The sequence below is a fragment of the Carassius carassius genome, chromosome 34 (assembly GCF_963082965.1).
Source record: "Carassius carassius chromosome 34, fCarCar2.1, whole genome shotgun sequence".
In the NCBI taxonomy this organism is placed as follows: Eukaryota; Metazoa; Chordata; class Actinopteri; order Cypriniformes; family Cyprinidae; genus Carassius; species Carassius carassius.
The window spans coordinates 1528591-1545202 of record NC_081788.1 but is presented as its reverse complement, the minus strand read 5'-3'; the positions used below and the strand labels follow the sequence as shown (position 1 = coordinate 1545202).

At 38.8% G+C, this 16612-nt stretch overlaps 1 protein-coding gene across 1 annotated transcript in view; it reads right to left on the bottom strand.

Moving 5' to 3' along the window:
• LOC132115306 (acylamino-acid-releasing enzyme-like) overlaps positions 1–16612 on the bottom strand; it is a 37930-nt gene that overhangs the window by 11596 nt on the left and 9722 nt on the right. The window contains exons 8-18 of the mRNA XM_059523697.1: positions 16045–16182; positions 13955–14046; positions 13803–13843; positions 11151–11272; positions 10805–10865; positions 10540–10637; positions 9551–9602; positions 9370–9458; positions 8588–8726; positions 6432–6515; positions 6238–6318 (exon numbers count right to left, since the gene is read on the bottom strand). Of these exons, the coding sequence (XP_059379680.1) occupies positions 6238–6318; positions 6432–6515; positions 8588–8726; positions 9370–9458; positions 9551–9602; positions 10540–10637; positions 10805–10865; positions 11151–11272; positions 13803–13843; positions 13955–14046; positions 16045–16182 (997 nt within the window). The remainder of the gene's footprint in view (positions 1–6237; positions 6319–6431; positions 6516–8587; positions 8727–9369; positions 9459–9550; positions 9603–10539; positions 10638–10804; positions 10866–11150; positions 11273–13802; positions 13844–13954; positions 14047–16044; positions 16183–16612) is intronic.

The following is a 16612-nucleotide window of genomic DNA, read 5'->3' as shown; positions in this document are numbered from 1 at the left end:
AGTTAGCAAACTCCTTCAGTCCGTCAACATGCAGCTGGACATAGCAGTAAGTCTCATAAATAAAACCAAAGCATCTCTAAAGACCTACAGGGCAACTGGGTTTGTAGATGCTCAGACCACTGCAAAAGAGCTCTGTGAAAACATGAATGTTGAGGCAGTGCTGAAAGAGAAGAGGCTGCGAAGTACAAAGAAGCACTTTACTTATGAGGCAGCTGACGAGGTAGTGATCACTGCAATGAAGAGACTGGAAACAGGATTTGTCAATGTTGTGGTGGACTGTAGCATCCAGTCTTTGGAGGACCGATTCAAGTCAATGGGGGAAGTAAACGATAAATTCGGAGTGCTCCTGAACTTCCACAAACTGGATGAAGAGTTACTTAAAGAACAATGTGCCCAACTCGGAAAAACACTCACCTGCGGAGAAGAGGAAGATATTGATTGGAGAGAGCTAGCCATAGAGATGCAGAGCCTTCCAGAGCTTCCCAAAGAAGTCACGACAGTGTTGGAGCTTCTTATTTATATACATGAAAGGGGGCTGTCTGAGTTATACCCAAATCTTTGGGTAGCACGGAGGATAGCCTGCACTCTTCCAGTGACAGTGGCAACTGCAGAGAGAAGCTTCTCTAAGCTTAAACTCATAAAAACCTTCCTGAGGTCCTCCATGTGTCAGGAACGCCTGAGCCGAATGGCAATGATTAGCATCAATCACCAGATAGGCAGCCAGATCTCATATGATGAGGTTATAAATGACTTTGCATCCAGGAAGGCAAGAAGAGAACAATTCTGAGGAATGAGTAAATGGATGTATAGCATCACAGATTTGAAGAACTTCAGAGGGGAAAGCATTTCCCACAAATGTCTTTTTTGAAAATCACAAATGATCATCATCATTGTAAACTTATGATTATATTTAGTCAATAATACATGGTTAATAGCCTGCCTACTTATAAGTCAAGTATTGGCACCTTATTGCACTCTCTTAAAGGTTGTATCAGTGATTTCAGGCCCAACCATAAATGATCGCATTCATCTAATCTTTCTTAACGATCCGTTAGCTGCCCGCCCCATAAGCAGGCCGTCAAAAAAACGTGTCTCTGTTGGCAGCCTAGGCCCTGAGATCTGCACACAAAAAACAGTTGCTTTCACCACCACTCAAAACCAAAACAAATAGTGTTCCAACCAATCACCGACAGGGGGAGGGCGTTGTGAGGTTTTGCGCTTGTGTTCTCCGACTTCGCGTGCAGCTGTGCATGAGCGCAGAGACGCGTTTTTTGACGGCCTGCTTATGGGGCAGGCAGCTAGCGGATCGTTAAGAAAGATTAGATGAATGTGATCATTTATGGTTGGGCCTTTTTTGGGCCTGAAATCGCTGATATAACCTTTAATTCAATTTTTTGTTTTTTAGCAAATTACTTTTTTCCAAGGAGAACATGTATGCATGTGCGCGCACACAAATACACAAGTTTGGATTTTAATAGTTCTATTGAAATGTTACCTCATTTTTATTATTGGTACTATTAATCTTGTTTGTGGTGTTTTAGATGTTATTGTTAATTTTGTTTATTTGAAAAATTCAAACATTTAAATGTTCTATTTATTATTATATATAATATTTTATTTAAATGTTATTCTATTTGCTCTATTTCATTTAAATTCTATATAAAGGCTGTTGTTTGTGCCTCTTAAACTCTGGTGTCAATTAAAAAATTTTCTTTTATGGTCAATGAAAATCACTTTATCAGTCTTTTTATTCAGCAAGTTCATCAGTGTGTGTTCGTTGCACTGCACTGCCATTCAGCTCAGTGGTATCATCATTTTCCTGTTAGACATCAAACATGGAACTCAACTCAAGAACTCAAGGTCTTTCATTGTCATTCTGTACATGTTGCCATATAAGAACAAAATACTTACTCAGGACCAGCAGCGTAAAAAAGATAATTAACATACAGCATACATAGAATAATTAAAACATAATTTAATAGACTAAAAAATTAAAAAATATCATAGTAGATATAATATGTACAGTATAGTTACAAGGTAGTCATTCATTTCTGTAGGCCTTACTTAAAACGGTCAAAGGGGCCTCCAACCAAATTTTGCTTAGGGCCCCCAAAGGTCTAGGGCCGGCTCTGCAAGTAATTGAGATGCAACGCTGGACATCACATGTAAACCCATGAGAGTACTACACAAGATCCTTGGACTGACTTCCCCCACATAGCAGAACCAGACTGAAATTCCTAAGTGGGGGCCTTTGAACCTCTGGTCTCCACAGAAATCTCTGTCAGATAATGGCACAGAAAACTGTCTTTTCTACATATATATGGACCAAAATGAACTCAAAAAGACTTATAAATGAATATCAGTCCATTGCTTTATTCCATATTCATTTATATGTAACCCACACATTTGACTATCATGTTATAATCACTTATTGTGTTTGTCTTTTAATAACTATTGGATAGCTTAAGGATACATATTAATGTTTAGTGTGTACGTGTTCGAATCTGTTAGCTTGAAACAGTCATGACCATCAGTTATTTGTCAAATGTATTATATTCTTGTTATAGGAATCATGTCCAAAATAAGACCCTGCAAGAGCGGGAAAATTCGGACCACATGCTTGATAAGATAACATATGATTTATGATGCCCCCGAGCCAAGACAATATCTGTTTGGTCAAGACAACATTTGAGGTGTGGCCAACAAGACAGTTTAAATACTCAGGACACCATAAAATCTTGCTTTTAGTTTTAGCTTTGCTTTTGCTATCAGTCATGCCAGCTTTTAGCCATGCTTTTAGTCATCACTGTTAGCTGTTCTTTGAGCGCAGTTCCAGCGTGCTTCAGCCTGCACGCCTGCTGCTACTTAGCCACGATGAGAAGAAACACCACCTAGTCTCGTCAAACTTGACATCTTTTCTTTTCCGTTTGAGAGTTTCGTGTTCTGAGTTAAGTTTTGTAACGCCGTCTGACCTCGACTGCCCGTTCAACTTCAACCAGCCACACAACTCCACGTCTTCAGCCAACGCCCAACCACGGGCTTCCCAAGACGTCACTTCAGCGACTACTGAACTTCCAGCCAATCAGCGACATCGGCAAACCCCCTTTCAGCGACAACTTTACACAGGCAATGTACCTCCAGACTCTGATTTGTGCTGGTGTATCTAATATAATTTTAACCTCTAATATAATTTTAAGAACTAAATGCGAGGGTTAATTAAGTGATTGATGGTTGTTCATGTCTATGCAATTTAACGTATTGCTGTAAACTTGGGATTCCACATTTCCATTCTCTTAAACTCATCTTTCCCTAACTTTCGATCTTCCTGCAACTTGTGTGAATGTGTGAGTGCGTGCGTTTGTGTGTTAGATTAGTTTATATGTCTTAGATTTATCTAATAAAGCCTAATTCATATTGAAAAGAGAAGTATCTTGTGTTTTGTGCTTACAAGTTAATGTCTTAAACTGCCGATCTTGTTACTGTGCTAATTGATAGTGTTTTCACTATAGTTTGGATATTAATATCCAGCGCAGATTTGATGATAAACGGCTCGTTCAGTGAATCGCAGGTCGTCTCAGTGATCAGCCGTGAAACAGTGATTCTGTTCAAATTCGCTTTAAAATCTTAAATGATTCCCTTTGAGCTAAATTGACCTGTTTCCCTTACAGAGGTTTTCTGAAGATTTCAAAGCAAAATCACCAAGCAACGCTGCATATTTATTTTCTTAATTATTGCTATATTATTTAATAACAATATAGCGGTTTATTTTATCTTTGTTATTAAAAAGACATAACCGATTATGTTTGTGTGCATCTCGCCAAGACATTTTGCAACAATGTACTTAAAGGTGCAATATGTAATTTTTCTGCTTTAAAAATAGCAGATATCACTATATCTATGTTATATATATATTTTAGTTGTGTACTTACATTATCTCGACAGTTTCCACGAACTTTCAAATCCAGAGAAAATTATAGTTTAATTAGAAGACACGGCACGTTTCTTTATTTCCGTTTTGTCGCCCGTCTATGGCGTCATATAAACTTTGACCCCTCTAGTTTATCTAACTTCCTGCGGAACTGCCAAATACAAAGGTGAACAGAAGCAAAGACGAGACGAAGAAGAAAAAGTAGTAGCTAGCCTTGATCGAGACTATTATATTTTATATTTATATTGTTTATATTCGTATTTATACCTCAATCAATAACTTAGTTATGGATCATGATTATGCTTTGCCTGCACGTTCTGTGAAGAGCAAACGTACGGGTGAAATAAATGACCTGAGAAGGTTTTGGGACAAGAGAAGCAACAAGACACGGGTAAATATTGGAGTTGCATTTCCAAGATAGAGAGAGCTTCGTGACAAGCTGAAACTACAGAGAGATGCTTGCATTCTAATAAACAGGTATGCATCCATTCAGCTAACTGTATCTATCCGTATATTTTGTGAAACGATGAGGTCTTGTGTAAAACGCAGACGGTCTAGCTCTCATGTAGAGTATAATGTAAATCGACATGTGTTCTATATCTAGCTGGATAAAGTAGCTTCAAATGCAGTTCATCTTGTTCGATATCATAGTATAAACGTAATTATAATTATTAATAAAAGGCAACCGTGTTTTTTTTAACATATATTACTACTAGCTAGATGGAATATTGATTTGATGGGGGTCTGATAATTCATATATCTCTTTGTTCGAAAATACGTGATTGTCAAAATACTAAGGCCGGTGACACACTGGCTGCGTGGCGTCTCTGCTGCTGCTGTAGGTGACATAGAGGGAGACCGCCGACAGACCAGGCTCTTGTCTTCATGACAACAATATCTATACTTCATGTTGAACATAAATATAAAGCCTACTGATAAAGGACACCGTCAACAGTATTGACGGCAAAATAGACTATGTTTGACAGGTGCAATATTTGAAAATCGATAATTATTTATTTATTTTTTAAATTACATTTGTATCTGAATTTATGTCAACCTATAGACTTCAAACATCAAAATGTCATGAATTAATATATATTTGTGTACAAAATTACATATAAACATATTTTCCTATTATATTTTGCCTGGAAACGCTTCCAACACGCTTATGTGTCGCGTGAAAAATAGGCGCCGGTTCTATTTCTAGCAAGCACGCGTTTTCCGCGCGTCTCACACAGGCAGTCTGCAAGCTCTAACCTATTAACATGGGAGCCGAATTAAAAACTGAAACGCCACGCAGCTGAGACGCTTGCGCCACGCATCCAGTGTGTCGCCGGCCTCAGTTAAAATGAGTGAGGAATGTGGGGAGCGACAGAGCGCGTGTTCCAATGAACAACAACTCCCATGAGCCTACGCTCTTTCCCGACGTCATCAAAGTATGTCTCATGTTATTATTTTGATTGAGTGACCCCTGGTGGCCAAAAATTCCATACTGTGCGTTTAAATGATAATCATATTTTACTGGTTCAGATTTATGTACAGAATTCTCTACGAATGTTCATAAGGCTGGAAACCTGCGCTTTGCAACAATATTGTGGTGAGAAGCAGCAGTAGTCGTCCAGAAGTGAGCAGAGGAAAACTTACTTCTCTCAGAAAACGTACAAATAAAGATCATTTTAGCATTAGGATCACTAGAACAGGGCTTAATTAACTCATTTTTGCGAGAACCCCAAATTCACATTTTTCACTTCAATGGCCTGTAGCTCAAATTAGACAGTGCACATTCACACTAATTTTGCCTACAATTTTGGAGCACATAAGCAGTCTTAAGTCGCTGGGGAATATTCTTAGCAATAGCCAAAAAAACACTATATGGGGCAAAATTATCCATTTTTATTTTATGCCAAAAATTATTAAGATCATGTTCCATGAAGATATTTTGTATATTTCCTACTATAAACATATCAAAACTTCATTTTTGATTGTTAATATGCAATGCTAGGAATTCATTTGGACAACTTCAAATGCAAATTTCTCAGTATTTAGATTTTTTTGCTCCCTCAGATTGCACATTTTCAAATAGTTGTATCTCAGCCAAATATTGTTTGATCTTAAAACAAACAATCAACGGAAAGATTATTTATTCAGCTTTCAGATGATGTATAAATCTCAATTTCGAAAAAATTTACACTTAAGCCTGGTTTTGTGGTCCAGGGTCACATATTATTATACATTTCAAGTGAAAGGTTTTATCATGTGTCTGATGAACAGACTTGAGGTATGTAGTGTAAACATGAACTGTTCCTCACCAAGCAGGACACCGAAGCCCATCTTACACAGAACTGATGTGGACAAGAACCACTCTGACACCAGCACTGAATGAGGGCCACCTGACAGACACACAGAGCCAAAACAGAGATCAGCAAAACAAAATACTGACGCCGAATGTATCTGTTGTATCAATACTGATTTACTTTGTTATTAAGGATACTACAAAACAGACCATGTGGCATGACAATGAGAGGTAGTTTGCTTCCTGCTGTCGTTTCCTTTGGTTTCAGTAGGATAGCATTAAAGTCCAAACCAGCTGATGAAGAACAGAGAGTTATTTGATTCTTTCATGCAAAAAGACAGAGCTAACACACACATACGAACACAACAGTTACAGTATTGTGAATTTGACCACATGTAGAGCATTCAAAGAGTGCTGCTATTTAATCTAACAGCACTAGGAGGTTTGATGGAACAACTTTATTTGGAGGCATTTAAGTTCAGCAGAACAAAACTTGCAACATTGTATCCAAAATGCAACACCACACAATCACATACAGGCATGTGAAAATGTTAGGACACCCTATTGAATTCCATGGTTTTCTGTATCAGGGCCCCCAAAAAAATTATACACACATGCTCCCTGGATGCCGCAGCATAAATGATGCCCACTGCTCCGGGTGTGTGTTCACGGTGTGTGTGTGTGTGTGTGTGTGTGTGTGTGCACTTTGGATGGGTTAAATGCAGAGCACAAATTCTGAGTATGGGTCACCATACTTGGCTGTATGTCATGTCACTTTCAGTTATACATATACATATATGTAACACCCTTACTGTTAACATAGGAATTAAGAGGGTAAGTAACAGTCAGGCTTTGCTAATCAAATACCTTTGATTAAGTGACCATCAGCAAGTGTGAGCAGCTCTATAAAAGCAGAAGTGTTGGCAGTTTGCTGGTCTAAGCCTTCATCATGTGTTTTAACATGATGCCAAAGAGAAAAGACATCAGCAATCAACAGGCGATTGTTGCTGCCATCAATCTTGGAAGAGTACCAAGGCCTTTCCCAAACTATCTGAAGTCCATCATTCCAAAGTGAGGAGGCTTATTCACATTCAAGACAGACACCAATCTGTCTGAAAACGCAGAAGTGGACACCTCAGGAAATTCACCCCAATAACTGTCGATCAGAGAAATGGCAGACGACCCAAGAACTCCACCACAAGCTTCAGTTAACATCTTAAATGATAAAGTTCATGACAGCTCAGGTAGAAAACTATGGGACGAGTTTGGCATATTTGGAAGGCTTGCCAGAAGAAAGCCTCTTCTCTCGAAAGAAACATGGCACAGCACGGTTTAGGTTTGCAAAGTTGCATCTGAACAAACCATAAGACTTCTAGAACAAAGTCCTCCAAACAGACAAGACCAAAGTGGAGATGTTTGGCCATAATGCACAGTGCCATGTTTGGTGAAAACCTAAAGAGCACATCAGCACACACACCTCATACCAGACGTCACACATGCTGCAGGAGGGCTGATGATTTTGGGCTTGTCTTTTAGCCACAGGATCTGGGCACCTCACAGTCGGCCATGAACTCCTCTGTAGACCAAAGTATTCCAGAGTGAAATATGAGGTCTAAAGTTACCTAAAATTGGGTCAAAATTCAGGGTCATGCAACAGGACAATGATCCCAAGCAGATCCCAAGCACACCAGCAGATCTACAACAGAACGGTTGAAAAGAAAATAATCATGGTGTTGCAAAAGCCAGTCAAAGTCCAGACCTCGTCCTGACTGTAATGCTCTGGCGAGAGCTGGCCATAAACAAATCCCACAAACCTCAATAAACACGAGCAACAAAATAAAGAAGAGTGAGCCCAAGCTCCTCCAGAACGATGTGAGACACTGATAAAGTCATACAGAAAATGATTACTTCAAGTTATTCCTGCTAAAAGTGGATCTACAGGCAACTGAATCATAGGGTGTCCTTAGTTTGTCATACATAGTATGTTCCTGTGGCTCAGCGATAGAGCATTTCGTTAACAGCGCAAGGTTGTGGGTTCGATTCCCAGGGAACAGGTTAGGTGAAAACTGTTAGCCTGAATGCACTGTAAGTCACTTTGGATAAAAGTGTCTGCTAAATGCATAAATTTAATTTATAATGTATTTTATTTATACATGGCTTTTCAATCTTGGCTTTATTTTTGTTAAATAAATAATGACACAGTGTGATATTATTCATCTTAGGTTTTATTTCCACGTTTTAACACCTGCCAAAGATCAGATCCTTTTTGGTTTGTTTTTTATGTCCTGATACAGAAAACCATGGAATTCAATAGGGTGTCCTAACTTTTTCACATGAGCGTATATGCACAGTCACTCAGATCTTACGGTATTGGCTGTTGTCCTCCTCAGGTGGTGGACTGAAGTTTAAAGTCTGCCAGCTGATATCCGCCTGAGGTTGAGTCTCCTCCAGCGTGACCCATGACATCTTGCTTTCAGAACCCTTCTCTGGCAGGAAACCCACCCGCTGCAGATCAGATCATCTAATTAGATGCACCTTCCTATAATAAGCTGCTCCTGGAGGGCCAGTGACCTGCAGACTTTAGCTCCAAGTCCAACCAGCTCACATTTGCCTGGAGTTTTTTCAGTCTTAAGAATGCAGAGAATAGAACTGCTTTCTTGTAAATGTATTCATATTTAATTTTACTTATGCTGTCAAAGTCACGATTATTTTTAATATGGCAGTACAAAGTACTGCAAGCTTTCTCTTCAACTTTATAACTAAAATTATAATCAACATAGTGACAAACGTTTACTCTCACGAGCTGTCACATATTTGTGCTTGAGGTTGGAAGTTTAAAGCTAAGGCATCTATGCGCAGTGTCTTCTGGGATGTCTAACATCCAGATACACTGAGATACAGCCTAGGGATCCTGAAGACCTTGATAAGCTGGGTCAGGTGTGTTTAATGAGGACTGGAGCCAACTTCAGGAGACGAGCCTTACACCCCTGGGTTACGGCTTATTAACTGTTTTAGCATTGTGTTGGGTTAAAAAACAGCAACTAATCAAAATGTCCTTATGAAGCAATGTTTACTTTCAAATCAAATGTAATTAATATTTAACTTCAAAGAGTAAAATAAGAGATATGGAGAATGTGTGTGAGAATACCAGGTCTGGAGGGCAGTTTGGTGAAGAGCAGCTGACCACCATCAGATCTCTGTGAATACTGAGCAAGCTCCAGCTTCCCTCCTCTGACTCTGGAGCAGCACAGAGCACAGACAGATTACAGACGTACAGTACAGTACAGTAATGTGTTATATAAGAGAGAAAGAGAGTGTGCTCTACATACGGGAGGTGAGAGACGTGACTTCACCAGTAGAAGTATCAACAACCAACAGATCCTGTAACACAGGAGCGACAGAAACGGATTGGCTGAACAAACATATACTCTCAACCCAGAATAGATACAATTAGCAGTTATGAAACAGAAGGGGATTTTTTTTCATTGAGAGGGGTGTTGTACACTGGACTTGTTTTTATATGTCAAAGAAAAACCAATAATCTCAACTAAACATTTCCTCATTTCAATGACTGAACATGGTCTAGTGCTTTTTACAATCATTATTTTAAGCAGTTTTACAAAGAACCTTATAAAAATCCTTATTTGTCCAGACCTGATTCGTTTTTAGGATTCAGGATTCTGTGAAGTAATTAATTAATTCTGTTTTAATGTTTTTCGAGCAGGATAAGCAAAATATTGCAATCGTGAATCTTGGTATGGGCTATCACACTGCCAACAGAGGTAACTGACTGAATACAAAATATATTTCTGAATGTAATTACGCAGTAAAATATTACATGTGATCTGGGATAATTAGAAGAAACTTTAAAATGCAGTATACATTTTTGATTCATTTCACATTCATTGTATTTGACTTTATCTGCCGTCTTCATGTTTTAATGCGTATTTGAATAAATATCATGAGAACCATTACTCAGCGTGGCATGCATCGTCTACGCTGGGAGAAGTTTTAGTTGGTGCAGCCGGCCTCGGGTGTGTGTGATGCTGAACACTTGTGATGTTGATACTTGACCACAGAACCACGATACAAACTGAACCAACAGAAACCGTTATACCTTAGTAAAAGGCTTTGCTTCATTTTATAGGCACTGTGCCACGTGTTACTATTAGAAGACTATAACATTTTGGCATTTAAATGCATGTGGAAATGTATATGTGCAAGTATATATTACATGCTCTGAAATCTGCCCAGCTGTGTGTCAATGGAAACCGTGATCATGAATGCAGCTGTAAGTATGAGAGAGGTGTTACAGTACCTTACGGCATCTCTGAGCACAGGACATAAGCACACGCTGACTGTCAGCTGACCAGCAGCGGGGAGAAAGCATTGAGCTGTAGATCCCAGTAAAACCATCTGACACACACACACACACACACACACACACACACACAGAGTTAACGAACACACAAATACATTAAACAGGTCAGAGATCTTCATCTGAATAACACGTTTTCTGAACTTTTATAATTTCTTAACCAACCAATAAATGAATAAAGAATAGTTTGACTACATGCACATACCCTGTCTGGCTCTCTGCACCACATCAACCACAACACTTGTCTGCTTGGTGTACCAGTCATACTGCAACCAAACCACAGCGCGATTAAAGTTACCTACATTTGATCACTTAGAACCTGAAGTTGCTTCTGAATCAGTCACTTGTTCACTCATTTATTATTTCTAATATAGTGTGTGGGCAATGAGACTAAAATCAGACTAAAGTCTGTTTAAATAATTGGGCTGAATGGTCTTTGCACTAAATACGTTTTGAATGAGGAATCTTCTTGGTAATTATTAAAATATTAAATAAATGAATTCTAAACTTACTGTGATTCTTTAAGAATTGACCACACACAAAATACACACCATACACAGACGGTTGCACTGCTGGTGTGGACCGAAGACGCCACACTCCATATAAACGATACGGCAGTGGTCAGGACTCAGCCGAGGAGAGCAGACAGCACTGGAGTTAGAGGATAACTGTTCTGAGGAGAAAGCGGAGATAACTTTCAGAACATTTTGAAAAATATAACAATGGTTAGGAAAACAGGAAACGCCTGCTTTAAAGAGGTTCTGATAGTTAATAGAAAATTCTTAGCTTAACAAGACCTAATGGGAACTTCACACTGGGGTTAGGGGTGCGTGATATACAGTCTATGTAATTATTGTTTTAATGATGTGCGATTTAGAATAAGTATATTGCAAAAACCAAACAAAAACACCTACAGAGTGCACGCATACATTACATGATGGAGTCTAGTAGGTTAAACCAGTGTGTCTTTTAAAATGCATTTAGAATGATTACAAAATTCAAGATATGGGAGCAGAAAATCTATACATTCATACATCTATACATTTCATATAGCTAATATCACACGAAGAATGCTTTTGTTTTCTTCTTCAAAAATATGATATTGATTTTATACAGCAGTTCAATACCAGGAAGTTAATATTATGAGATTTCTGTTTTAGACACCATATTGCCCGTTTTTGCACTGTTTAAATGATTCGGTTCAATGACTGAATTATTAACAGTGACTTGCTGCTATCGTCTGGCAGTTTTGATTTCAATTTAAAGTATATTTTCATGTTTTTAATAATTTCAAATATCAGTATTGAACATTTAAGGTTAAAAAATTTTAAATAAATAATTATGCATTTGTAACTGCAGGTTAAAGGGGTCATATGATGTGATTTCAACTGTTCCTTTCTCTTTGGAGTGTTACAATCTCTTGGTGCATAATGAAGATCTGTAAAGTTACAAAGACTAAGGTCTCAAATCCAAAGAGATATTCTTTATAAAAGTTAAGAGTCAACCACACCCCCCTAAAACGGCTCATTCTAACACGCCCCCACGTCTACGTCACAATGTGGGAAGATTTGCATAACGCCACCCAAATGTTCACACAAAGAAACAAAGCGTAACTTTGATTGTCGCTGTTTCCGTCAGCGCCATGTTGCGGAGACACTGTGTGTTTCATTGTGAAAGCAAAACTACTTTATTTGGCCTTCCAAAAAAGGCACGACTAGAAATCAGTGGTTAAGTTGTATTGACAACTCTGTTCCAGAACAGTCCAACCCAAATATTCAGATGTGTGCAGTGCATCTATGGAGGACGGTTTCCTGAACCTACAGAGTAGCCTACAATGTCGGTGTCTGTTGTCGATAAAGTGGGGCAGTTCTAACTTTGCAAGTTCAGTCTGGTGCTTCTGACTCACAGCCTGTAAGTATGTTTGCATATGTAAAGGATTTGTCACTGGTGATTGAAACACCAGTTTTGAGCAGTGTAGAGGAGAGCTTGTTGTTTGACGTTTCTCAGATCACAAATGCAGACATGCTTTTATGTTTAAGCAGCGAAAAACACAACATAACACATAAAAAGTCAGTATAAGTCATTATAATCAGTAATTATGTCCCCACTGGATGCAACAAATGCCTCATTTGTAATGGGTTTTATTGGTTTTGTCTTCTCGCACCAGGAGACAACATCAGTTTGTTGAGGGGCGTAACATTTCCGTCACATGACTGAGGTATTCAGCCAATCACAACGCACTGGATAGCTGGCCAATCAGAGCACACCTTGCTTTTCAGAACGATGAGTTTTGTAAAAAATTATCGTGTTTCAGAAGGTGGGGCATAGAGGAGCAACAATAATGTACATTATGTGGAAAATAATGTGTTTTTTTTTTTTTACCTTAAACCACAGAAGCTATTACACCAAATACACAAAATAATGTTCTTTTTAGCAACATCACATGACCCCTTAAATGCTATGCATACTTTAAAACTGGATGCTACCTGTGAGTCAGTGTATCTGTTCTCAAGGTAATGGGGCTGAAATACCTGGTCAAGAGCAACCCCTTCCTTCCAAAATGAAGAATTTTTCACACCAAAAGCTATGCAGCAGCATGTAATCAGGGGCAAATGTGGCAGTGCCACATCACTTCAGAAGAAACATTTTATGAAGCAGTGCCGAAGGGATAATGAACATTGATGCTGTCATTAGACACAGCATGCATAGGGACAGGCAGTCTGAACAGGCCCAAACACTGTCAAAAGGCACCAATCTGTGAACTCTGAACTTGTTCTGGCTAGGGAAACATCAAATGGCAGAACCAAGATCTGGCTGGGAGTTAGGTGCTCTCTTCTGAAAATCAAGCGGCAAATGCAAAACAAAAGGGGGAAAATAATCCTGTTTGTCCTGCTGAACTGTGTTTGAGATTGATCAGTTACTAAATCTGGTTCTGAGATTAAATCAATATCACTTAAGAGATCATCCTTGCCATACTCCCTATAGTGACATACTTACAGCATTTTAAAGTGACTTCAATGAAAGCCAACCCTGAAAAAGCTCTTTGAAGATCTGTGCTGTCTTTTAGGACTCACAGGCCATAATAAAGCTATGTGCTACAAAAGTACTGTGTGTTCCTCTCTTCTTACATGAGAATTACACAGGAGCATTTTCTGTACAGAATTGTTTGCGATGGAAAAATGCTCAAAAAATGCACAGCTTACCACATTTACCACTAGCCAGATCCACATAAAACAGAGAAGACCTGCAGAAATGACACTGCTGTTAGTATGCAGGCACACATTTCACTCTCAAAACATTGACTGTGCATTTAAACAACTGAAAAATCATCAGACAGATATTTCCCATCACTCACCTTCTGTTGGCGCAGTATTTGAGCCCCAATCTGAATGGTTCGTGCCACCATCCCACAAACACAAGCCCTGTGTCATTGGGAGACCAGAATGCCTGTGGACGAGTTTGGTTTACATTATTCATCTTGCATTGATATTTTAGAAAAAACAAATATATGTATATTTTATCTGCATACAAAAACAAAATAACAAAATAATAATAATTTGAAAATTTAAAACCGTGCAAAACATCTATTTTTCAAGTTCAGGGTGTTTAAACGGCATTGTTCTTTTCATTAAGGTAGTTCTGATGTTTTGGGTCATTCTCTTGCCAAACCAAGACTTTCGGTTCAACTCTGAACTCTGAAGTAAGTTCCAGATCATCATGCCTCTTTCTCTATGTTTGACAGCTGCTGACACATAATGGAAAAATCATCCGTTTGCTTACTCAACACAATATAATTGTGCATGAAATAGTTATCAAATCTGCAGCTCATTTTCTCATTCACCTTGACTTTAGTTTTTTTTTTGTGTGCAAATTCTCTCTCTCTCTCTCTCTCAAAAAGAAAAGGAATATTTTATATATGTATGTGTATATATACACACTTGTATTTATTTATTTATTGGCAATGTTAAAGAGTAACTAAACCCTAAACCAACTTTTTTTAGTTAATGATCTGTACGAATGGGGCTTTATTAGTGCTGTTTATGGATTCAAATAACTTTTTGGACATTTGAGTATAAAGTGTTTTAATTCTACAATATATGGTGTAAAAACGTGTGAGTGCTGCCCTCTTCAGGTTGAACGGTGGCTACTGCAGTTGATTTTTCCTATTGGATGTTGCGGTGGCAGGTGACGTAAGCAGTTTCCAGCTCACCACGCCCTTGGTACGAGCTACCACGCCCTCGGCAGTATAAAACCATCTTGTTACGTCAAAATCACTGTAGTGAGTCAGGAGCTGGAATTGCGAGTATTGAAAATGATCAGGATAGAGTATTTTAGCATCTATTTAGCATAGCATTTATATAGTTATTTGATTATTTTGTGTAGCCTATGTAGTTAATTAGCATAGTTGTTAGTGTAATGTTAGTATTGTTAGAAGCATAGTTAGTAGCATAGTATTGCATCAGTTAGGATAGCTTCAAGTTGGCGTAGATTTATCTGTATTTAATACAGTGGTCAGGATGGTACGTAGGTGTAGTGTTGCTGGTTGCATGCACTTGGCCTGGAAGACCACGAGTTCCCACCTAGAGCTGGAGTGTGCAAACTGCATTTTACACGGGGTTGCTTCTCCAACGCAATGGAGGAGGAAATGGGCTTCTCCACACAGCTCGCGCTGAAAAGCGACGCGGTGCGCGAGTTAAGACCGCAGTTTGAGCCAGTGGCTCGAATTGATATGAACAGACACCTCGACACCCTCCACTTAAGGTGAAGGTGGGGGAGATAAGTCCTCTACTTCAAATGAGCTACTTGCGTCACTACAGTCACTCTCCATTTTAGCGTCTCTGACAGCAGCTGTCAATCAATCCGTCACTGCGAGTCTCAGGATCACGCCCCACACGCTCAGCCCCGCCCTCAGTTCATCCCCTCTATCTCCGCTGTGATCTGCCCACTTTTCAGCATTTTTCAAATATTGCCAGTGGGTGGAGTCAGGCTCTGACCAGGGGTTTAGTTACCCTTTAAAGGTTAGTGGACAGGCTGTCAGTTAATAAAGTGATTAGTTGCTTCCTCACAAAGGTCAGTGTACCTAAAGCCTTTCCTTCAATGACATCCGTAAAAAAAAAAAATTAATAAATGACCCACTGTCATTATCAAGGCATCTAATAATGATAATGAAAGTCCTAACACCCCATCATATTGACAGAACATGTCTCTCATTTACAGCAATTTAGAGACAAAACACCAACACATATTGTAATGTATACACATCCTGCTGAACATGAGTGCTGTTGTTTCAGTGACTATGATTTTTATTTTATTTAGTTTTTCTCCTGTCAGCCTTAATATCGAGATGTCAACACTTATTACAGATGAGACCAATATAAAATGTCAAAATACCCACAATATCATTGTCAGTCAAACTGAACCCAAACACAAGCACGGAGGGTGTACCTGTCCTGGCGAGATGTTAGCGGGGATTCCTTCCAGAACAGTGATGTTACTGCCTTCGATGTCCAGCACACAGAGCACTGGGCTGCTTTTATTCACTAGAGCTTCACCCCAGTCTTCATAATACTCAAACTGCTGACCCTGGCACACACACACAGTCATTCCCAGCACGAATCAAACTGAAATGATTAGAGAAGATGGCACATCTTCATGTGACCCTGGAGCACAAAACCATCATAAGGCTCAATTTTTTGAAACTGAGAATTATATTTATATATTTAATCTGAAAGCTGAATAGATAAGCGTTCCATTGATGATGTTTGGTTTGTTAGGATAGGACTATTTTCAGTCAAAATATTGAGGAAATCTCCTTTAAAGTTGTCCAAATGAAGTTCTTAGCAATGCATATTAGAATCAGAAATTAAGGTTTGATATATTTATAGTAGGAAATTTACAAAATGATCTTTACTTAATATCCTAATGATTTTTGGCATAAAAGAAAAATCAATGATAATGACCCATACAATGTTTTTTTTTTGGCTATTGCTTAACATATACCCCCCGACTGGTT